The sequence below is a fragment of the Panulirus ornatus genome, chromosome 37, assembly GCF_036320965.1.
Source record: "Panulirus ornatus isolate Po-2019 chromosome 37, ASM3632096v1, whole genome shotgun sequence".
Classification (NCBI taxonomy): domain Eukaryota; kingdom Metazoa; phylum Arthropoda; class Malacostraca; order Decapoda; family Palinuridae; genus Panulirus; species Panulirus ornatus.
Genome location: NC_092260.1, coordinates 12,416,823 through 12,442,674, shown reverse-complemented (window position 1 = coordinate 12,442,674; position 25,852 = coordinate 12,416,823). Strand labels below are relative to the sequence as shown.

Here is a 25,852-nt window from a genome sequence, read left to right as displayed (position 1 = left end):
TGCATAACACTGCAAGGGGGACAAAGGTGAGTGTTTGAATTACAGTGGTATTAGTTTGTTGAGTGTGCCCAGTATGCTGTATGGGCAAGTGGCGACTGAAAGGATGGTGACATGCACAGAGCATCAGACTGGGGAGGAAAACTATAGCTTCAGGAGTGGTAGAGGATGCGTAGATCTGAAGTTTGCTTTGAAGAATGTATGCGAGAAATACTAGGTAAAATACAAGGAGACCAAATTGGAAATGGAAGGATGGAGTGAAAAAGTTTTTGAGCGATCAGGGCCTCAATATGCAGGAGGGTGAAAGGCATGCAAGAAACAGAGTAAATTGGAAAGATGAGGTATACCGGGTCGACATGCTGTAAATGGATTGAAGCGTCTGGGGTAAACCATGGAAAGTTTTGTGGGGCCTGGATGTGGAAAAAGGAGCTGTGGTTTCAGTGCATTATACATGACAACTAGAGACTGAGTACGAAAGAATGTGGCCTTTGTTGTCTTTTTCTCGCGCTACCTCGCATGCATGCGGGGGGAGGGGGGTGTCATTTCATGTGTGGCGGGGTGGCGACAGGAATGAATGAAGGCATCAAGTATGAATTATGTACATGTGTATCTATGCAATGTCTACATTGAAATGTATAGGTATGTATATGTGTGTGTGTGGACGTGTATGTATATACATGTGTATGTGGGTGGGTTGGGCCATTCTTTCGTCTGTTTCCTTGCACTATTTTGCTAATGCTGGAGACAGCGACAAAGTATAATAATAAAAAAAATAGAAGGATTATCATATAGCATTGGTGGTGCTGGAGAAAGCATATGATCTAAAGCAGTGCTGTCCAAACATTTTTGCCTATTGTACCCCTTGTTACCTTCTTCTACCATTAAGTACCCCAATGAGTGATTAAACTCATTATTTGGATAGAGGAGAAAGAATACTTCCCACATATTCCTGTGTGTTGTACAAGGCGACTAAAGGGGCAAGAGCGGGGGGGGGATAGAAACCCTCACCTCCTTGTATTTAACATTCTAAAAGGTAAAACAGAAGAAGGAGTCATGCGGGGAGTGCTCATCCTCCTCGAAGGTTCAGACTGGGATGTCTAAATGTGTGTGGATGTAACAAGGATGAGAAAAAAGGAGAGATACGTAGTATATTTGAGGATAGGAACCTGGATGTTTTGGCTCTGAGTGAAACGAAGCTCAAGGGTAAAGGGGAAGAGTGGTCTGGGAATGTTTTGGGAGTAAAGTCAGGGGTTAGTGAGAGCAAGAGCAAAGGAAGGAGTAGCACTCCTCCTGAAGCAGGAGTTGTGGGAATATGTGATAGAGTGTAAGAAAGTAAACTCTAGATAGATACGGGCAAAACTGAAAGTGGATGGAGAGAGATGGGTGATTATTGGTGCCTATGCACCTAGGCATGAGAAGAAAGATCATGAGAGGCAAGTGTTTTGGGAGCAGCTAAGTGAGTGTGTTAGCAGCTTTGATGCACAATACCAGGTTATAGTGATGGGTGCTTTGAATGCAAAGGTGAGTAATGTGGCAGCTGTGGGTATAATTGGTGTATATGGGGTGTTCAGTGTTGTAAATGGATATGGTGAAGAGCTTGTGGTTTTGTGTGCTGAAAAAGGAATGGTGATTGGGAATATCTGGTTTAAAAAGAGAAATATACATAAGTATACATATGTGAGTAAGAGATGGCCATGGGCGTTACGGAATTACGTGTTAAGTGATAGGTGTATGAAAGAGAGACTTTTGGATGTTAATATGCTAAGAGGGGCAACAGGAGGGATGTGTGATCACTATCTTATGGAGGCGAAGGTGAAGATGAAGGTGAAGGTTTTTCAGAAAAAAGAGAGAATGCTGGGAAGAAGTGTGAGGGTAAGTGAGCTTGGAAAGGAGGCTTGTGTAAGGAAGTACCAGGAGAGATTGAGTGCAGAATGGCAAAAGGTGAGAGCAAATGACATGAGGGGAGTGGGGGAGGAGTGGGATGTATTTAGGGAAGCAGTGATGGTTTGCGATAAAGATGCATGTGGTATGAGAAAAGTGGGAGGCAGGCAGATTAGAAAGGGTAGGGAGTGGTGGGATGAAGAAGTAAAATTGTTAGTGAAAGAGAAGAGAGAGGCGTTTGGACGACCTTTGCAGAGAAGTAGTGCAAATGACTAGGATATGTACAAAAGAAAGTGGCAAGAAGTTAAGAGAAAGGTGCAAGAGGTGAGAAAGAAGGCAAATGAGAGTTGGGGTGAGAGAGTATCATCGAACTTTAAGGAGAATAAAAAGATGTTTTGGAAGGAGGTGAATAAAGCATCTGGGGTAAACCATGGAAAGTTCTGTGGGGCCTGGATGTGGAAAGGGAGCTGTGGTTTCGGTGCATTATTACATGACAGTTAGAGACTGAACGTGAACGAAAGTGGCCTTTGTTGCCTTTTCCTAGCGCTACCTCTTGCACATTTGGGGTGAGGTGGTGGTTATTTCCATGTGTGAGGGGTGGAGATGGGAATGAATAAAGGCAGACAGTATGAATTATGTGCATGTGTATATATGTATAAGTCTGTGTGTATATATATATATATATGCTTTGAATGTATAGGTATGTATATATTGCGTGTGTGGATGTGTATGTATATACATGTGTATATACATGTGTATGTGGGTGGGTCGGGCAATTCTTTTGTCTGTTTCCTTGCTCTACCTCTCTAACGAGGGAATCAGTGATGGATTGCGCAAAAGATGCTTGTGGCATGAGAAGAGTGGGAGGTGGGTTGATTAGAAAGGGTAGTGAGTGGTGGGATGAAGAAGTAAGAGTATTAGTGAAAGAGAAGAGAGAGGCATTTGGACGATTTTTGCAGGGAGGGAAAAAATGCAATTGAGTGGGAGATGTATAAAAGAAAGAGACAGGAGGTCAAGAGAAAGGTGCAAGAGGTGAAAAAAAGGGCAAATGAGAGTTGGGGTGAGAGAGTATCATCAAATTTTAGGGAGAATAAAAAGATGTTCTGGAAGGAGGTAAATAAAGTGCGTAAGACAAGGGAGCAAATGGGAACTTCAGTGAAGGGCGCAAATGGGGAGGTGATAACAAGTAGTGGTGATGTGAGGAGATGGAGTGAGTATTTTGAAGGTTTGTTGAATGTGTTTGATGACAGAGTGGCAGATATAGGGTGTTTTGGTCGAGGTGCTGTGCAAAGTGAGAGGGTTAGGGAAAATGATTTGGTAAACATAGAAGAGGTAGTGAAAGCTTTGCGGAAGATGAAAGCCGGCAAGGCAGCAGGTTTGGATGGTAATGCAGTGGAATTTATTAAAAAAGGGGGTGACTGTATTATTGACTGGTTGGTAAGGTTATTTAATGTATGTATGACTCATGGCGAGGTGCCTGAGGATTGGCGGAATGCTTGCATAGTGCCATTGTACAAAGGCAAAGGGGATAAGAGTGAGTGCTCAAATTACAGAGGTATAAGTTTGTTGAGTATTCCTGGTAAATTATATGGGAGGGTATTGATTGAGAGGGTGAAGGCATGTACAGAGCATCAGATTGGGGAAGAGCAGTGTGGTTTCAGAAGTGGTAGAGGATGTGTGGATCAGGTGTTTGCTTTGAAGAATGTATGTGAGAAATACTTAGAAAAGCAAATGGATTTGTATGTAGCATTTATGGATCTGGAGAAGGCATATGATAGAGTTGATAGAGATGCTCTGTGGAAGGTATTAAGAATATATGGTGTAGGAGGAAAGTTGTTAGAAGCAGTGAAAAGTTTTTATTGAGGATGTAAGGCATGTGTACGTGTAGGAAGAGAGGAAAGTGATTGGTTCTCAGTGAATGTAGGTTTGCGGCAGGGGTGTGTGATGTCTCCATGGTTGTTTAATTTGTTTATGGATGGGGTTGTCAGGGAGGTAAATGCAAGAGTTTTGGAAAGAGGGGCAAGTATGAAGTCTGTTGGGGATGAGAGAGCTTGGGAAGTGAGTCAGTTGTTGTTCGCTGATGATACAGCGCTGGTGGCTGATTCATGTGAGAAACTGCAGAAGCTGGTGACTGAGTTTGGTAAAGTGTGTGGAAGAAGAAAGTTAAGAGTAAATGTGAATAAGAGCAAGGTTATTAGGTACAGTAGGGTTGAGGGTCAAGTCAATTGGGAGGTGAGTTTGAATGGAGAAAAACTGGAGGAAGTGAAGTGTTTTAGATATCTGGGAGTGGATCTGGCAGCGGATGGAACCATGGAAGCAGAAGTGGATCATAGGGTGGGGGAGGGAGCGAAAATTCTGGGGGCCTTGAAGAATGTGTGGAAGTCGAGAACATTATCTCGGAAAGCAAAAATGGGTATGTTTGAAGGAATAGTGGTTCCAACAATGTTGTATGGTTGCGAGGCGTGGGCTATGGATGGAGTTGTGCGCAGGAGGATGGATGTGCTGGAAATGAGATGTTTGAGGACAATGTGTGGTGTGAGGTGGTTTGATCGAGTGAGTAACGTAAGGGTAAGAGAGATGTATGGAAATAAAAAGAGCGTGGTTGAGAGAGCAGAAGAGGGTGTTTTGAAGTGGTTTGGGCACATGGAGAGAATGAGTGAGGAAAGATTGACCAAGAGGATATATATGTCGGAGGTGGAGGGAACGAGGAGAAGAGGGAGACCAAATTGGAGGTGGAAAGATGGAGTGAAAAGGATTTTGTGTGATCGGGGCCTGAACATGCAGGAGGGTGAAAGGAGGGCAAGGAATAGAGTGAATTGGAGCGATGTGGTATACCGGGGTTGACGTGCTGTCAGTGGATTGAATCAAGGCATGTGAAGCGTCTGGGGTAAACCATGGAAAGCTGTGTAGGTATGTATATTTGCGTGTGTGGACGTATGTATATACATGTGTATGGGGGGGGGGTTGGGCCATTTCTTTCGTCTGTTTCCTTGCGCTACCTCGCAAACGCGGGAGACAGCGACAAAGTATAATAAAAAAAAATATATAAAAAATAATGTTATATCTATTTCATTTTGCTTTGTCGCTGTCTCCCGTGTTAGTGAGGTAGCGCAAGGAAACAGACGAAAGAATGGCCCAACCCACCCACATACACATGTATATACATACACATCCACACATGCAAATATACATACCTATACATCTCAATGTATACATATATATACATACACAGACATGTACATATATACACATGTACATAATTCATACTGTCTGCCTTTATTCATTCCCATCGCCACCTCGCCACACATGGAATAACAATCCCCTCCCCCCTCATGTGTGCAAGGTAGCGCTTTTCAAAACACCCTCTTCTGCTCTCTCAACCACACTCTTTTTATTACCAAGCATTTCTCTTACCCTATTATTACTTACTTGATCAAACCACCTCACACCACATATTGTCCTCAAACATCTCATTTCCAGCACATCCACCATCCTGCGCACAACTCTATCCATAGCCCACACCTCGCAATCATACAACATTGTTGGAAAAACTATTCCTTCAAACATACCCATTTTTGCTTTTCGAGATAATGTTCTCGACTTCCACACATTCTTCAAGGCTCCCAGAATTTTCGCCGCCTCCCCCACCCTATGATTCACTTCTCCTTCCTTTGTTCCATCCACTGCCAAATCCACTCCCAGATATTTAAAACTAGTCACTTCCTCCAGTTTTTCTCCATTCAAACTTACCTCCCAATTGACTTGACCCTCAACCCTACTGTACCTAATAACCTTGCTCTTATTCACATTTACTCTTAACTTTCTTCTTTCACACACTTTACCAAACTCAGTCACCAGCTTCTGCAGTTTCTCACACGAATCAGCTACCAGCGCCGTATCATCAGCGAACAATAACTGACTCACTTCCCAAGCTCTCTCTCATCCACAACAGACTTCATACTTGCCCCTCTTTCCAAAACTCTTGCATTCACCTCCCTAACAACCCCATCCATAAACAAATTAAACAACCATGGAGACATCACACACCCCTGTCGCAAACCTACATTCACTGAGAACCAATCACTTTTCTCTCTTCCTACACGTACACATGCCTTACATCCTTGATATAAACTTTTCACTGCTTCTAACAACTTGCCTCCCACACCATATATTCTTAATACCTTCCACAGGGCATCTCTATCAACTCTATCATATGCCTTCTCCAGATCCAGAAATGCTACATACAAATCCATTTGCTTTTCTAAGTATTTCTCACATACATTCTTCAAAGCAAACACCTGATCCACACATCCTCTACCACTTCTGAAACCACACTGCTCTTCCCCAATCTGATGCTCTGTACATGCCTTCACCCTCTCAATCAATGCCCTCCCATATAATTTCCCGGGAATACTCAACAAACTTATACCTCTGTAATTAGAGCACTCATTTTTATGCCCTTTGCCTTTGTACAATGGCACTATGCAAGCATTCTGCCAATAATAACTGACTCACTTCCCAAGCTCTCTCTCATCCACAACAGACTGCATACTTGCCCCTCTTTCCAAAACCCTTGCATTCACCTCCCTAACAACCCCATCCATAAACAAATTAAACAACCATGGAGACATCACACATCCCTGCCGCAAACCTACATTCACTGAGAACCAATCACTTTTCCCTCTTCCTACACGTACACATACCTTACATCCTCGATATAAACTTTTCACTGCTTCTAACAACTTGCCTCCCACACCATATATTCTTCATACCTTCCACAGGGCATCTCTATCAACTCTATCATATGCCTTCTCCACATCCATAAATGCTACATACAAATCCATTTGCTTTCCTAAGTATTTCTCACATACATTCTTCAAAGCAAACACCTGATCCACACATCCTCTACCACTTCTGAAACCACACTGCTCTTCCCCAATCTGATGCTCTATACATGCCTTCACCCTCTCAATCAATACCCTCCCATATAATTTCCCAGGAATACTCAACAAACTTATACCTCTGTAATTAGAGCACTCATTTTTATGCCCTTTGCCTTTGCACAATGGCACTATGCAAGCATTCTGCCAATCCTCAGGCACCTCACCATGAGTCATACTTACATTAAATAACCTTACCAACCAGTTAACAATACAGTCACCCACTTTTTTAATAAATTCCACTGCAATACCATCCAAACCCGCTGCCTTGCCGACCTTCATCTTTTGCAAAGCATTTACTATCTCTTCTCTGTTTACCAAAGCATTTTCCCTAACCCTCTCACTTTGCACACCACCTCGACCAAAACACCCTATATCTGCCACACTATCATCAAACACATGCAACAAACCTCCAAAATACTCACTCCATCTCCTTCTCACATCACCACTACTTGTTATCACCTCCCCACTTGCCCCTTCACTGATGTTCCCATTTGTTCCCTTGTCTTACGCACTTTATTTACCTCCTTCAAACCTTTTTTTTATTCTCCCTAAAATTTAATGATACTCTCTCACCCCAACTCTCATTTGCCCTCTTTTTCACCTCTTGCACCTTTCTCTTGACCTCCTGCCTCTTTCTTTAATACATCTACCACTCATCTGCATTATTTCCTTACAAAAATTGGCCAAATGCCTCTCTCTTCTCTTTCACTAATAATCTTACTTCTTCATCCCACCACTCACTACCCTTTCTAATCTGCCCACCTCCCACGCTTCTCATGCCACAAGCATCTTTTGCGCAAGCCATCACTGCTTACCTAAATACATCCCATTCCTCCCCCACTCTCCTTTCGACCTTTGTTCTCACCTTTTTCCATTCTGTACTCAGTCTCTCCTGGTACTTCCTCACACAAGTCTCCTTCCCTAGTTCAATTACTCTCACCACTCTTATCACTCCCAACATTCTCTCATCTTTTTTGAAAATCTCTACAAATCTTCACCTTAGCCTCCACAAGATAATGATCAGACATCCCTCCAGTTGCACCTCTCAGCACACTAACCTCCAAAAGTCTCTCTTTCGCGCGCCTATCAATTAACACGTAATCCAATAACGCTCTCTGGCCATCTCTCCTACTTACATACGTATACTTATGTATATCCCTCTTTTTAAACCAGGTATTCCCAATCACCAGTCCTTTTTTCAGCACAGAAATCTACAAGCTCTTCACCATTTCCATTTACAACACTGAACACCCCATATACACCACTTATTCCATCAACTGCGACATTACTCACCCTTGCATTCAAATCACCAATCACTATAACCCAGTCTCATGCATCAAAACTACTAACACATTCACTCAGCTGCTCCCAAAACACTTGCCTCTCATGATCTTTCTTCTCATTGACCAGGTGCATATGCACCAATAATCACCCATCTCTCTCCATCCACTTTCAGTTTTACCCATATCCATCTAGAGTTTACTTTCTTACACTCTATCAAATACTCCCACCACTCCTGTTCCAGGAGTAGTGTTACTCCTTCCCTTGCTCTTGTCCTCTTACTAACCCCTGACTTTACCCCCAAGACATTCCCAAACCACTGTTCCCCTTTACCCTCGAGCTTTGTTTCACCCAGAGCCAAAACATCCAGGTTCCTTTCCTCAAACATACTACCTATCTCTCCTTTTTTCACATCTTGGTTACATCCACACACATTTAGACACCCCAATCTGAGCCTTCGAGGAGGATGAGCACTGCCCACGTGACTCCCTCTTCTGTTCCCCTTTTAGAAAGTTAAAATACAAGGAGGGGAGGGTTTCCAGCCCCCTGCTCCTGTCCCCTTTAGTTGCCTTCTACGACATGTGAGGAATGTGTGGGAAGTATTCTTTCTCTCCTATCCTCAGGAGACTTGTGTGAGGAAGCACCAGGAGAGACTGAGTACAGAATGGAAAAAGGTGAGAACAAAGGAGGTAAGGGGAGTGGGGGAGGAATGGGATGTATTTAGGGAAGCAGTGATGGCTTACGCAAAAGATGCTTGTGGCATTAGAAGCGTGGGAGGTGGGCAGATTAGAAAGGGTAATGAGTGGTGGGATGAAGTAGTAAGATTATTACTGAAAGAGAAGAGAGAGGCATTGGGACGATTTTTGCAGGGAAATAATGCAAATGACTGGGATATATATAAAAGAAAGAGGCAGGAGGTCAAGAGAAAGGTGCAAGAGGTGAAAAAGAGGGCAAATGAGAGTTGGGGTGACAGAGTATCATTAAATTTTTAGGAGAATAAAAAGAGTTTTGGAAGGTGGTAAATCAAGTGCGTAAGACAAGGGAACAAATGGGAACTCCAGTGAAGGGGGATAATGGGGAGGTGATAACAAGTAGTGGTGATGTGAGAAGGAGATGGAGTGAGTATCTTGAAGGTTTATTGAATGTGTTTGATGATAGAGTGGCAGATATAGGGTGTTTTGGTTGAGGTGGTGTGCAAAGTGAGAGGGTTAGGGAGAATGATTTGGTAAACAAAAAAGAGGTGGTAAAAGCTTTGCAGAAGATGAAAGCCAGCAAGGTGGCGGGTTTGGATGGTATTGCAGCGGAATTTATTAGAAAAGAGGGTGACTGTATTGTTGACTGGTTGGTAAGGTTATTTAATGTATGTATGTCTCATGGTGAGGTGCCTGAGGATTGGTGGAATGCTTGCATAGTGCCATTGTACAAAGGCAAAGGGGATAAGAGTGAGTGCTCTAATTACAGAGGTATGTTTGTTGAGTATTCCTGGTAAATTATATGGGAGGGTATTGATTGAGAGGGTGAAGGCATGTACAAAGCATCAGATTGGGGAAGAGCAGTGTGGTTTCAGAAGTGGTAGAGGATGTGTGGATCAGGTGTTTGCTTTGAAGAATGTATGTGAGAAATACTTAGAAAAGCAAATGGATTTGTATGTAGCATTTATGGATCTGGAGAAGGCATATGATAGAGTTGATAGAGATGCTCTGTGGAAGGTATTAAGAATATATGGTGTGGGAGGCAAGTTGTTAGAAGGAGTGAAAAGTTTATATCGAGGAAGGAAGAGAGAAAAGTGATTGTTTCTCAGTGAATGTAGGTTTGTGGCAGGGGTGTGTGATGTCTCCATGGTTGTTTAATTTGTTATAGATGGGGTTGTTAGGGAGGTGAATGCAAGAGTTTTGGAAAGGGGCAAGTATGCAGTCTGTTGTGGATGAGAGAGAGCTTGGGAAGTGGGTCAGTTATTGTTCGCTGATGATACAGCGCTGGTAGCTGATTCATGTGAGAAACTGGAGAAGCTGGTGACTGAGTTTGGTAAACTGTGTGAAAGAAGAAAGCTGAGAATAAATGTGAATAAGAGCAAGGTTATTAGGTACAGTAGGGTTGAGGGATAAGTCAATTGGAAGGTAAGTTTGAATGGAGAAAAACTGGAGGAAGTGAAGTGTTTTAGATATCTGGGAGTGCATTTGGCAGTGGATGGAACCATGGAAGCGGAAGTGAATCATAGGGTGGGGAAGAAGGCAAAAGTTCTGGGAGCCTTGAAGAATGTGTGGAAGTCGAGAACATTATCTCTGAAAGCAAAAATGGGTATGTTTAAAGGAATAGTGGTTTCAACAATGTTATATGGTTGTGAGGCGTGGACTATAGATAGAGTTGTGCAGAGGAGGGTGGATGTGCTGGAAATGAGATGTTTGAGGACAATATGTGGTGTGAAGTGGTTTGATCGAGTAAGTAATAATAGGGTAAGAGAGATGTGTGGTAATAAAAAGAGTGCGGTTGAGAGAGCAGAAGAGGATGTTTTGAAATGGTTTGGTCACATGGAGAGAATGAGTGAGGAAAGATTGACCAAGAGGATATACGTGTCAGAGGTGGAGGGAACGAGGAGAAGTGGGAGACCAAACTGGAGGTGCAAAGATGGAGTGAAAAAGATTTTGAGTGATCGGGGCCTGAACATGCAGCAGGGTGAAAGGCGTGCAAGGAATAGAGTGAATTGGAACGATGTGGTATACCGGGGTTGACATGCTGTCAATGAATTGAACCAGGGCATGTGAAGTGTCAGGGATAAACCATTGAAAGTTTTGTGGGGCCTGGATGTGGAAAGGGAGCTGTGATTTCGGGCATTATTGAATGACAGCTAGAGACTGACTGTGAACGAATGGGGCCTTTGTAGTCTTTCCTAGCGCTACCTCACACACATGAGGGGGGAGGGGGTTGGTTATTCCATGTGTGGCGAGGTGACGATGGGAGTGAATAAAGGCAGACAGTATGAATCATGTACATGTGTATAAATGTATATGTTTGTGTGTGTATATATATGTGTACATTGAGATGTATAGGTATGTATATTTGCGTGTGTGGACGTGTATGTATATACATTGTGTATGGGGTGGGTTGGGCCATTACTTTCGTCTGTTTCCTTGCGCTACCTCACAAACGCGGGAGACAGCGACAAAGCAAAATAAAATAAATAATATAAATTTTTTTTTTTATTTTGCTTTGTCGCTGTCACCCGCGTTAGCGAGGTAGCGCAAGGAAACAGACGAAAGAATGGCCCAACCCGCCCACATACACATGTCTATACATACATGTCCACACACGCACAATATACATACCTATACATCTCAATGTACACATATAAATACACACACAGACATATACATATATACACATGTACATAATTCATACTGTCTGCCTTTATTTGTTCCCATTGCCACCTCGCCACACATGGAATAACAACCCCCTTCCCCCTCATGTGTGCGAGGTAGCGCTAGGAAAAACACCAAAGGCCCCATTCGTTAACACTCAGTCTCTAGCTGTCATGTAATAATGCACCGAAACCACAGCTCCCTTTCCACATCCAGGCCCCACACACTTCGCATGGTTTACCCCAGACGCTTCACATGCCCTGGTTCAATCCATTGACAGCACGTCGACCCCGGTATACCACATCGTTCTAATTCGCTCTATTCCTTGCACGCCTTTCACCCTCCTGCATGTTCAGGCCCCGATCACACAAAATCTTTTTCACTCCATCTTTCCACCTCCAATTTGGTCTCCCACTTCTCCACGTTCCCTCCACCTCTGACACATATATCCTCTTGGTCAATCTTTCCCCACTCATTCTCTCCATGTGACCAAACCATTTTAAAACACCCTCTTCTGCTCTCTCAACCACACTCTTTTTATTTCCACACATCTCTCTTACCCTTAGATTACTTACTCGATCAAACCACCTCACACCACATATTGTCCTCAAACATCTCATTTCCAGCATATCCACCCTCCTGCACACAACTCTATCCATAGCCCATGCCTCGCAACCATACAACATTGTTGGAGCCACTATTCCTTCAAACATACCCATTTTTGCTTTCAGAGATAATGTTCTCGACTTCCAAACATTCTTCAAGGCTCCCAGAATTTTCGCCCCCTCCCCCACCCTATGATTCACTTCCGCTTCCATGGTTCCATCCGCTGCCAGATCCACTCCCAGATATCTAAAACACTTCACTTCCTCCAGTTTTTCTCCATTCAAACTTACCTCCCAATTCACTTGACCCTCAACCCTACTGTACCTAATAACCTTGCTCTTATTCACATTTACTCTTAACTTTCTTCCTTCACACACTTTACCAAACTCAGTCACCAGCTTCTGCAGTTTCTCACATGAATCAGCCACCAGCGCTGTATCATCAGCAAACAACAACTGACTCACTTCCCAAGCTCTCTCATCCACAACAGACTGCATACTTGCCCCTCTTTCCAAAACTCTTGCATTCACCTCCCTAACAACCCCATCCATAAACAAATTAAACAACCATGGAGACATCACACACCCCTGCCGCAAACCTACATTCACTGAGAACCAATCACTTTCCTCTCTTCCTACACGTACACATGCCTTACATCCTTGATAAAAGCTTTTCACTGCTTCTAACAACTTGCCTCCCACACCATATATTCTTAAAACCTTCCACAGAGCATCTCTATCAACTCTATCATATGCCTTCTCCAGATCCAGAAATGCTACATACAAATCCATTTGTTTCTCTAAGTATTTCTCGCATACATTCTTCAAAGCAAACACCTGATCCACACATCCTCTACCACTTCTGAAACCACACTGCTCTTCCCCAATCTGATGCTCTGTACATGCCTTCACCCTCTCAATCAATACCCTCCCATATAATTTACCAGGAATACTCAACAAACTTATACCTCTGTAATTTGAGCACTCACTCTTATCCCCTTTGCCTTTGTACAATGGCACTATGCAAGCATTCCGCCAATCCTCAGGCACCTCACCATGAATCATACATACATTAAATAACCTTACCAACCAGTCAACAATACAGTCATCCCCTTTTTTAATAAATTCCACTGCAATACCATCCAAACCTGCTGCTTTGCCGGCTTTCATCTTCCGTAAAGCTTTTACTACCTCTTCTCTATTTACCAAATCATTTTCCCTAACCCTCTCACTTTGCACACCACCTCGACCAAGACACCCCACATCTGCCACTCTATCATCAAACACATTCAACAAACCTTCAAAATACTCACACCATCTCCTTCTCACATCACCACTACTTGTTATCACCTCCCCATTAGCGCCCTTCACTGAAGTTCCCATTTGCTCCCTTGTCTTACGCACTTTATTTACCTCCTTTCAAAACATCTTTTTATTCTCCCTGAAATTTAATGATACTCTCTCACCCCAACTCTCATTTGCCCTCTTTTTCACCTCTTGCACCTTTCTCTTGACCTCCTGCCTCTTTCTTTTATACCTCTCCCACTCATTTGCATTTTTTCCCTGCAAAAATCGTTCAAATGCCTCTCTCTTCTCTTTCACTAATAATCTTACTTCTTCATTCCACCACTCACTACCTTTTCTAATCAACCCACCTCCCACGCTTCTCATGCCACAAGCATCTTTTGCGCAAGCCATCATTGCTTCCCTAAATACATCCCATTCCTCCCCCACTCCCCTTACCTCCTTTGTTCTCACCTTTTTCCATTCTGTACTCAGTCTCTCCAGGTGCTTCCTCACACAAGTCTCCTTCCCAAGCTCACTTACTCTTACCACTCTCTTCACCCCAACATTCTCTCTTCTTTTCTGAAAACCCCCACAAATCTTCACCTTCGCTTCCACAAGATAATGATCAGACATCCCTCCAGTTGCACCTCTCAGCACATTAACATCCAAAAGTCTCTCTTTTGTGCGTCTATCAATTAACACGTAATCCAATAGCGCTCTCTGGCCATCTCTCCTATATATATATTTTTTTTTTTTTTTGCTTTGTCGCTGTCTCCTGCGTTTGCGAGGTAGCGCAAGGAAACAGACGAAAGAAATGGCCCAACCCACCCCCATACACATGTATATACATACGTCCACACACGCAAATATACATACCTACACAGCTTTCCATGGTTTACCCCAGACGCTGATTCAATCCACTGACAGCATGTCAACCCCGGTATACCACATCGATCCAATTCACTCTATTCCTTGCCCTCCTTTCACCCTCCTGCATGTTCAGGCCCCGATCACACAAAATCTTTTTCACTCCATCTTTCCACCTCCAATTTGGTCTCCCACTTCTCCTCGTTCCCTCCACCTCCGACACATATATCCTCTTGGTCAATCTTTCCTCACTCATTCTCTCCGTGTGACCAAACCATTTCAAAACACCCTCTTCTGCTCTCTCAACCACGCTCTTTTTATTTCCACACATCTCTCTTACCCTTACGTTACTTACTCGATCAAACCACCTCACACCACACATTGTCCTCAAACATCTCATTTCCAGCACCTCCATCCTCCTGCGCACAACTCTATCCACAGCCCACGCCTCGCAACCATACAACATTGTTGGAACCACTATTCCTTCAAACATACCCATTTTTGCTTTCCGAGATAATGTTCTCGACTTCCACACATTCTTCAAGGCTCCCAGGATTTTCGCCCCCTCCCCGACCCTATGATCCACTTCCGCTTTCATGGTTCCATCCGCTGCCGGATCCACTTCCAGATATCTAAAACACTTTACTTCCTCCAGTTTTTCTCCATTCAAACTTACCTCCCAATTGACTTGACCCTCAACCCTATATATATATATATATATATATATATATATATATATATTTTTTTTTTTCAAACTATTCGCCATTTCCCGCATTAGCAAGGTAGCGTTAAGAACAGAGGATTGGGCCTCTGAGGGAATATCCTCACCTGGCCCCCTTCTCTGTTCCTTCTCTTGGAAAGTTGAAAAAAAAAACAAGAGGGGAGGATTTCCAGCCCACCGCTCCCTCCCTTTTAGTCGCCTTCTACGACACGCAGGGAATACGTGGGAAGTATTCTTTCTCCCCTATCCCCATACATACATATATATACATGTATGTATTCGTGCTTGCTTGCCTTCATCCATTCCCGACGCTACCCTGCCCCACAGGAAACAGCATCACCACCCCGTTTCAGTGAGGCAGCGCCAGAAAAACAGACAAAAAAGACCACATTTGATCACATTCAGTCTCTAGCTGTCATGTGTAATGCACTGAAACCACAGCTCCCTATCCACATCTAGGCCCCAAAGACCTTTCCATGGTTTACCCCAGATGTTTCACATGTCCTGGTTCAGTTCACTGACAGCAAATCGACCCCAGTATACTGCATCATTCCAATTCACACTATTTCTTGCACACCTCTCACCCTCCTGTATGTTCAGGCCCAAATCACTCAAAATCTTTTTCACTCAATCCTTCCACCTCCAATTTGGTCTCCCACTTCTTGTTCCCACCACCTCTAACAAATATATCCTCTCTGTCAATCTTACCTCATTCATTCTCTCCATATGTCCAAACCAATTCAACACACCCTCTTCTGCTCTCTTAATCACACTCTTTATATTTCCACACATCTCTCTTACCCTTTCATTACTTACTTGATCAAACAACATACTGACCTTGAACATTTCATTTCCAAGTTTGTGAAACCCACATATTTTCCTCAAACATTTCATTTCCAAGTTACAGAGACAAGTTTGCTGGGATGTAAGTTGGAATGGGGAAAAATTGGAGGAAGTGAAGTGTTCTTAATATCTGGGAGTGGACTTGGCAAACAATAGACCCATGAAAACGGAAGTGAGCCTTAGGGTGTGGGAGGGGACAAAGGCTCTGGGAGCAATGAAAAATGTGTGGAAAGAGGAAATATTATCTTGGAGAGCAAATATGGGTATGTTTGAAGGCTTAGTAGTTCCAACAATATCACATGGTCGCAAGGCATGGGGCATAGATAGTGTTGTACAGAGGAGGATGCATGTGTTGAAAAAGGAAAGTCTGATGACAATATATGGTGTGAGGTGGGTTGATCGAGTAAGTAATGAGAGTTAGATAAAAGAGACGTGTGGTAATAAAAAGAGCGTGGTTGAGAAAGCAGAAGAGGGTGTGTTGAAGTGGTTTGGACATTTGGAAAAAATGAGTGGGGAGAGGTTGACAAAGAGGATATATGTGTCTGAGGTGGAAGGAAGAAGGAGAAACAGGAAACCAAACTGGAGGTGGAAAGATGGAGTGATAAAGATTTTGAACAATCTGGACCTGAACATGCAGGAGGGTGAAAGGCGTGCATGGAATAGAGTGAATTGGAATGATGTGGTATACTGGGGTTGATGTACTGTAAATGGACTGAACCACAGCATGTGAAGCATCTGGGGGTAAACCATGGAAAAGTCTGTGGGGCTTGGATATGGATAGGGAGCTGTGGTTTCAGTGCATTATGCATGACAGTTACAGAATGAGTGTGAGCGGATGTGGCCTTTTTTCTTGTTTCCTGGCACTACCTTGCTGACGCAGGGAAGTGGCGATACTGCAATACCATCAACTCCAGCCACCTTGCCACATTTCATTTTCCATAAGATTTTCACCACCTCTTCTCTCTTCACCAAACCACTATCCATGACTCTCCTTCCCATACCTCCCCAACCTAAATACCCTACATCTGCCACCCTATCATTCAACACATTCAACAATGCTTCAAAATATTCACTACATCTCAACTCATCACTCCCTGTTACCACACCCCAATTAACCCCTTTCATTGATGTTCCCATTTGTTCTTTTTTCCTCTCTATTAACTTCCTACCAAAACATTTTATTCTCCCTAAAGTTTACTGACATTTGCTCACACTTGCTCTCATTTGCCTTCCTTTTCAACACCTGCACCTTCCTCTTAACCTGCAGCCAACTGAAAGATTTTGCAAAGGTTGTATGTTCCTGATCTATGCCCTGGAATTGCAAAGGGAGTGACAGTGTTACATATATGATTATGGTGTGCAAAATTCAGTGATAACTGTTTAACTTAATGTATTCTCATTAGTACTGTGCCTTCATTGTCATGATGACTGATTACCGAAATTACATTACATGTCTGTCTTACTCTCCTATCTATATACTGTACCTATCTTCTTTTATGTCTATTCATTTATTTTCACAAAGATTTCAGGGGCCTAGTCACTGATAGCTTTAAAAGAGTCAAAAGATGTAACAGTCAGTGCTGTTTCCCAAACATTCATTGTGGAGACCTGTCACACAATGACTGATTATCATAAAATCTTTCCCTGAACACCATGCAGAGTCAGAACAAAATACAAAGACACATCACAATGACCTGAACAACACTGAGCAACCCCCTCCCAACAATGGCTTAAACATCACTCCATCAGACACACATCCATCTGAAATGAAGCTCCCAAAGCATGTGCAAATAATCCTCTCATATGCATTCAGGACAACACCCATCTCCTCAACACTACAAATACAGATTTAACATATCACAAGCCCCCTCATGCCTTAGATGCAGCTTCTATACTGATGCAGCACACTTACTCCTCCATTTGTCTTGAGCTCATCCCAATAAAAACACACACATAACCACATTTTTTGACCTATGGATGCAGATGTGGTCACCCTCTTCAACAATGTGAGCCCTACAGAAAGGGATACTGGAATAGGAAAGAAAAATCTTAAAGGTATCTAAACCCTGCAACAATTCTCTGCCCATTAAGTATAGTTCTGCAAAGTTCTTAGTGCTCCACACTTGTTCTAGTTCTTATCTCAAAAATGAAGGAAAGCTGCAGTATTCTGCAACTGAATCTACACCAGATAAAAGGCATATTGATATATACTGTATCATGAACCTGACCTCTAAAGATAAACTCACTTTGTCTGACAGCTATATCATATTCCATATGTTCTTGTAAAGCAGAATTTTCTGGACGATCAACAGACACTACTTCTCCACGCAAGTACCATGGTTTTTCAGAAATATTTGCGTCCTCAAGAGTTGCCATCACTTTCAGTGCCTTCTCTTGTTCCTTCTCAAATGTTGACTTAGCCTGTGAAAAGAGAATTTCACATTTAGGAAAGACAGACATATAACATTCTTATAGAAGCACTACAATATATGCAAGAAGTTTATAAACCCCTTATAATTTTACTTTGTTACTCACTATAAGAGGACACTTTTGGCTTATTAGAGTCCATATTCCCTTAAGGAATTTACCCTAATAGGCACAGGCATGCATGTCCATCAAAATACATGGTATACATAAACTTCAAAAATTTCCACCCATGAAAGATGGGAAAAACTCAACACAGGTAGCATCAAAGACTCAAAGCAGTCTGACAGGACACCTACAAGATAATGGAGCATATACTGATACTGAAGAATCAATAAACTGTAACCACATTAAGTCATTTTTCCATTAAATATTTCCAATGGACTGAAACTGATCAGGACTGGAGTAACAGGAAAGACTGCAATAAGCAAGCCCTTGATACCTTCAGAATTCCCTCCTCAGGTAAAGCACTTTTTATTAACAGCTGTGTGATTCATGGCACAGGTCAATTCCCTAAATGTCTTCAAGCTGAAATGAAATCCTAATTACATTCCTACAAGGAAAGGAGACTTGAATCAGCCATTTACTCACTGCCTGCAAATACACAACAATAGAAAACATAAATCTACAGAAGAGGAAAATGTTTCCTACTTATTTCTAACATGCTTTCATCCATCTTTCTGTAAACTTCCTCTACCTACCTCTGTGCAGAATTCAAAAATTCCATGCTGAGGGGAATAACCACCCTGTTACACTTAATGTTTCTAAACTCTCATTTCATACACTTTTATAAAAAACAGATAGCCTTCATGATTTCTAACATAAAGGCTTTTAAGAATATTCAGGTCTTTTATGCACACCATATAAAATCAAAACTTCCAAAAGAGCTTTCCTCTTCACATTATCATATGGTTTCTAAATTCCTAAATGATATAAACACCTTTTTCTCTGTTACTCTCGCCACTACTTATCTAAGTGCAAAAACTTATCTACAAATTCTCTTCCTTTCCTTCACTCACCTTGTTCACCAACAATGGGTTCACAGATCTTTTTATAGTGGTCAATAATTATCAACTATGCTAAGACAGCTTATTCCTCTATAAATCTTGACACTCACTTTTGCCTTGTTTTCTTTCATACAGTGCAACAATCACTACCTTTGCCCAGTCGTCAGGAACCTGACCAATCTTCCATATCTACCATAAACCTATTCCAAAGCAATTTCACCTGCACTCTATCTATACCTGTAGCTTTTCAATTCCTAAAGAGTATCACTGATCTTCTTACATCTTTTGTAATGTCTTCCTCCCCCATAAACCTACTTCTCTTCTTAAAGATCCTCATTTGTCTTCTTTCTACAGATGTATATCATCCTTTTAACTCTTCTATTCATGGCTTTCTATTCTGCATTCCCTGCCCTCCATTCATCCCTATTTTCAGGCAAACAGCTTCCAAACTCTTCTTTTACTTTCTGTCTACTCTGTAAAATTTTCATTCCACAATCTGATTCAGAAAAAGAGTACGAAGTTTTGAGCCACTGCTCAGTGCACATCACAGAAGAAACTTGGTTTGGAGGTTTACAAACAACTGCATAGAGGCTATTTAACACGTACAACTGCTCTAATCCTTCTGCTTACAATGGCTAGGTATCAAAAAGGGAAAAGGAACAGATTTTTGTCAGTGACTATAAACATAATCTAATGGCATTTACATGTGCAGCGAAGGTACATCTGCCCTCTCAGGTTTAGTAGCTGTAACCCCTATGATCTCAAAGATAACCAGCTTGTATAAATGGTAAAATATCAGCTGCATAATCATGTCAGTGTTGTTGTATATACCTCTCATCACAATTAGTGAGCAAAGAATATGAATTGGAAAGTTTGGAAATGTTAAACATCATAAAGGCTAAGTATAGAACAGTTTGGAAAATGAAATATCATAATGTTAAAGTGTACACAACACTCACTATTAAACACACAATATGCTAACTTTAATCAGGTGTTGTAAAGCTTATCGTCTATCATTTTCTAAACCTTCCATGTGCAGTATAACCAAACCAAAATCAAATAAACATAGCTATTTCCTTATGTCTTTAAAAAACAGGAAACATAACAGAAGAAGCAAGTCAGGAATGACAGTCAACTAAATACTTTCTACGATATGGAAGACTACCATCTAAAACAGAATTACACATAATCAACATCTCAGAGTAAACAGAGTATATAACAGAATCAGTATTCCTCACCCACCTCCTTTTTCTGGACACCCAAGAGCTGATTAAAATTCCCCTTTTCTTCATATTCTGAAGTGTCCAACTTTTCATCTTTTACATTGCTTTTACTTTCATACTCATTTGAGCCCTCCTCCTCACCCTCTTTATCTTCCATTTCATCTTCATCCAAAAGGTCTGACTGCTTCTTTGATTCTGACTGCTTCTTTGCTTTGTTTTCCACAACTTCATCTCTGGGCACATCAAAAAAAGCATCATACATAGCAGCTGCCTGTATGGGAAAGCAAAATACACACTAAATGAAAGATAAACTGGAAAGATGGACAGTAATATTCAATATCTTGCATAATTACATGGTGTATACAGTAATCAAATCAGGATGTACATTTGAAATTATTCCCCAAACACTTAAGTAACTGACTTTTATGCCTACCTAGATCATAAGCATAGATGAATGCACTTAATCCACCCAATGTAAATGGAAACGTAGTTAGATGATCTTAATAAATATATACCTAATTGAAAGTGAAGATTTGAAGAGGTTTTCAGAAAAGAAGAGAGAATGTTGGGGTGAAGAGAGTGGTGAGAGTAAGTGAGCTTGGGAAGGAGACTTGTGTGAGGAAGTACCAGGAGAGACTGAGTACAGAATGGAAAAAGGTGAGAACAAAGGGCGTAAGGGGAGTGGGGGAGGAATGGGATGTATTTAGGGAAGCAGTGATGGCTTGTGCAAAAGATGCTTGTGGCATGAGAAGTGTGAGCGGTGGGCAGATTAGAAAGGGTAGTGAGTGGTGGGATGAAGAAGTTAGATTATTAGTGAGAGAAGAGAGAGGCATTTGGACGATTTTTGCAGGGAAATAATGCAAATGACGTAATCTTTTCTTCCGACACCCAAAAGGAGTTCCTTGACCAGGCTGAAAATCTCAAGCCAGTGCAAGACAATTATTTCCCCAGTATAAAGAGTGGAGCATTCACTGTATTGGGCCTCAAATTTTAAACCCGAGGAGTAGAAATGGCTGCCTTATTTGCAAGGCATAAACAAGCTTCAGACATAACTGGACTCCACCTGCTTGAGGTACCACAAATGAACAGTCATATTTGGTGAGGCTGCATCATTGTCAGCTGAATAAACACTGTGCTAGAGTTGCCCTCTGCCAAAGGTCTGTTAAGAGAGAGGCACTAAAGGCTAAGAAGCATCACCAGATTTTTACTTTTCCAAAAGAAGGATCAGAGAAGGGGGCCATGAGAGAATTTTCCCTCTTAGGCCCAGTTCTTTGATCTTAATGCTACCTTTCTAACACAGGAAATGGCGAATATGTATGAAAAAAAATGTATAATGTTTGGGGAAAGAATATGCATGTACAATCCTGCTTTGAAAGAAGGAACCAACATATATGATAAAAGCTATCCACCTCTTCCTCACTTCCATCAGATACATCTGCCATTAAATCTATATCTTCAGAATCTAAATCATAGTTCTTGCCAATAGCATCATTGTCAGCCACCCATTCACTTTCTCGAAGTTTAAAGAATTTTGTGTCAACCACAGTTTTTCCAAATTTATGAGAAGTTTCTACTTTCTTTGCATTATGATTTTCAACATTTTCATTATCATTATCCTCATCTTCATCTGACTCTTTTCCTTCTGGGGCAATCAGTTCATCAAAATTGTCCTCTTCATTATCACTGTCATCATCAAATTCACAGTTCAATCCTGTTTCCTCAGAATCTTTTGGTTCTTCAAAGAGATCTTTCTCATAAGTAGCTTCATCTATTCCGGGTTCCTCTTCATCACCTGAACCACCCATATCCAAATCCTTAACATCTTCTGCCTCCATGTTACTATGTTCGTCCTCATCACTGCTTCCTCCAATACCTTCATCCCCTTCTGCGTCAAACTCCTCACTTTTTGCACTTTGTTCCAGAGTCAGTTTGTCATACTTGAATAAACTACAGAGTCTGGCCACCATAAAACATAGATTTCTGTTGTCTAGTTTCTTGATATTATTTGGAGCAGCCAAGAGAGGTTTATTTTGTAGTTCAACCAACTGCCAGATCTGAAAGAAAAACCAGACAGCATTGAAACCAGTTATAATACACAATATTCAGAGTACTGTAATTAAGTATACCAATATCTTGAGCACAGACCAACTGGCATCAGCTGCCCACAGGAAACATTACCATACATAGAAAACTGAAATAGTTATCCCTTCTCCTAGTAAGTTCATTTCTTTAGCAGCAACTTAGTAAACTGCCACATAATCTCAGACTCTATACTGCTTTTCCCATCTTTTTTTCTCTATGTGTAAGTCTCATACTTCTTTTATTTTTTTCCATCCTCATTAGGCATATCTAGAGAAAAAATAGGAGAAAGCAAACACTGAATAATATGAATAATATACAATAAAGATGGCACTGGAAAAGCAGAAATTCAGAGATGAGTATTTTGAGGAAGATTAATTAAAGGTGCTCTCAGAACTTGGGAGAAAGAGAAAAGTTGACAATGGCTTGTCATCAGACCTTCATGAAAGAAGGTTGTTTACATCCTGCAGATTCTTCTATATGGATGGAATGCCTAGTTATGTCATGTATGAGCAAATAAAAACAAACAGCATGGAAGAGATGAACAGCCTACATTTAGAATCATAAATTAAGAAAACAGGATACAGGTTGTGGCAGAAGGTAGTTTCATCATTACCACAATAGCTCAACTTGGGACCAAGTTGTATTGTTGTTCTATGGACTGGCAAGGCTGTTCTTAGAAAATCCAAATACCAGCATGGAAACCAAACAGACCAAATACATTTCATACATATTCATTAAAAGCATATTTATTTCATGGTATAATCCACAGCATTTCTGAAGTCTGCAGATACTGAGGCAAGCAACCCCAGGCCACAAATGTTGACATTATTCTGTCTAACTGGACTTTAAAAATACTCTTACTTTTCACTGATATTATTGTGAAGTTTCCCATATAACACTCTTACTTTTCACTGATATTATTGTGAAGTTTCCCATATCTATCACACTAGAATCATATAATTTTTCTGAGTACATTGGGAGAGAGCCTTCCAGTATTCTTCTTGTGCATATCCATATCTATCACCCCAGAATCATATAATTTTTTGTGTAAATAGGGAGAAAGCCTTCCAGTAGTCTTCTTGTGCATATCGTCAATTAGTATTCACAGGAGTAGACTTAACAAGACTTTATATTCATTACACTAGAATCAAATTATTTCACATGAGAATAAAGCATCATGGTCAACAAGCATTACTGGACTACTACTGACTGAAAGGCACACAGAGGAGACACTTGGATGTAAATGTGCTGAAAGGGGCAGCTGATGAGATGGCTAATCACTTCCTGAAAAGCACGTGTGAAAGTCTGTAGTAGCTTTAGAAAAACATGAAATAACACAGGTGGGAAGAAGTTGGTGAAAGTGAGTGATCTTAGGAATAGGCTCATGTGTGAAGATACCAAGATGTGTTGGGTGAAGAATGACAGATTTAGGGAAGCACTGTTTACATAACTAGGTAGAGAGCATGACTTGAGGATGATGGGATACAGGCATTTGAGAAAGGACAATGAGTGGTGATATAAGGAAGTTCTTAATGAAAGACAAAAGATAGGTGTATGAGCAATATCTGTGGAGGAGTGTGAATGATTTGGAGAAGTAAATTGAAAACAGGAGGTAAAAAGGGAGGTAGAGGGGCTGAAATAGAAGGTAAATGAGAGATGGGGCAAGACAGTACCAGTAAACTTCAGGGAAAGTAAGATACTGTTCTTGAGAAGGTGAACTGGGTAAGGGGGAACAAGAGAACAAATGGGAAGGGCATCAGTGAGAGGAATGAAAGGGAAGTGGAAAGAGCAATGGGGGAGAGATGGAGTGAGTATTCTGAAGGTCTGCTGGATGTGTTAGATCACAGGATAGCAGATGAGGGATATCTGGTGTACTGAGGTATCATGGTGCAAAGAAAAGAAGTTATGAAAGCTCTACATACAATTAAATGTGGTAAAGTGGCAGGAGTGGATAGGACTGCACCTGAAATCATCAAGAAAGAAAGTGACTGTTGTTGATAGGTTAGATAGGATTTTCTGTGAATGTGTGGCTCAAGGTGAAGTGCCTTACGATTGAATACATGCCAGTACAGTGCCATTATGTAAAGGCTATGGATAGAAAAATGAATGCTCAAGTAAGAGAGGTATAAGTCTGCTGAGTTTACTTTATAAACTGTATGAGAGGGTGACGACAGGCACAGAGCATTAGAATGAGAAAGAGATCTGTATTTGGCATTCATGGTTTGACAGAGATGCTCTGTGGATTATGTAACAAACATTGTTTGGTGGGGGAGGAAAGCTACGAGAAGTAGTGAGTTTCTATCAAAAGTAATGATGCATGAGTTAGTAAAAATGAGGAAGGTGAGTGTTTAAAGGTGAACCTGGGTCTACATTAAGGGTGTGCTACGTCAATATGGAAGGGTCTAAAGAGTGAATGGCCTGTAAAGAGGGATGAAGGTGAGAAGTCCCAGGAGAAAGTGGGTCTGCAAAAGGGTGTGTGATGTCACTATGGTTGTTTAACCTGTTTATGGATGGCGAGGGAGGTACTTGGGAGGGTCTCCAAGTGAATGACAGATCTGCAGTCTGATAGGGTAGGGTAGCCTGGGAAATGAATCAATTGCTATCTGCAGATATCACAGTTCTGGTTGCAGATGCAAATGAGAAACTGCATAATCTGGTATCTAGGTTTGGAAGAATGGGTAAAGGGAAGAATTTGAGAGATAATGTAAATAAAAGCAAGGTTATAAGGTTTACCTGGGGAGAAAGACAGGTTGGTCTGAGTGTGAGTTTGAATGGATAGAACCAGGAGGAAGTGGAGTGTTTCAGATAAATGAGAAAGGACACGGTAACAGAATGAACTATGGGAGCTGAAGAGAAACATAAGCGGGGGAATGAGTAAAGATCATGGTTACACTGAGGAGTGTGTGAAAAGAAAGGTCACTGTCTGTGCAAATAAAGATGGGTATATCTAATGGTACAGCATTCCAGATTGAGCTGTCTGGTCACGTCATTAGCTCTAAATACAAAAGTACAGAAAAGGGTAGATGTACTAGAAGTGAAGTGCCTGAGGATGATATGTGGTGTTAGAAAGGTTTATTGGGTAAGGAATGACAAGGTATGAGAGGTACAGTAGTAAGCAGAGTATGTCTAAGATAGCTGAACAGGGTGTACTGAAATGATTTGCAAATATGGATAAAATGAGTGAGGAGGGACAGAGTAAAAGGATACACATGCCAAAATCAAGGAATAAAAGGACGACAATGAGAGTGAGGATGAGATGGAAGGATGTAATAAAACCTACTTTGAATCACAGAGGCTTGAACAGGAAGGTGTGAAGTATGCAAGGAATAGAGATA

The 25,852-nt window shown here is 41.5% G+C and overlaps 1 protein-coding gene across 1 annotated transcript in view; it reads right to left on the bottom strand.

The window, feature by feature from the left end:
- LOC139760506 (U3 small nucleolar ribonucleoprotein protein MPP10-like) overlaps positions 1-25,852 on the bottom strand; it is a 73,078-nt gene that overhangs the window by 33,761 nt on the left and 13,465 nt on the right. Inside the window, exons 3-5 of the mRNA XM_071683795.1 lie at positions 21,845-22,489; positions 20,455-20,706; positions 18,028-18,202 (exon numbers count right to left, since the gene is read on the bottom strand). Of these exons, the coding sequence (XP_071539896.1) occupies positions 18,028-18,202; positions 20,455-20,706; positions 21,845-22,489 (1,072 nt within the window). The remainder of the gene's footprint in view (positions 1-18,027; positions 18,203-20,454; positions 20,707-21,844; positions 22,490-25,852) is intronic.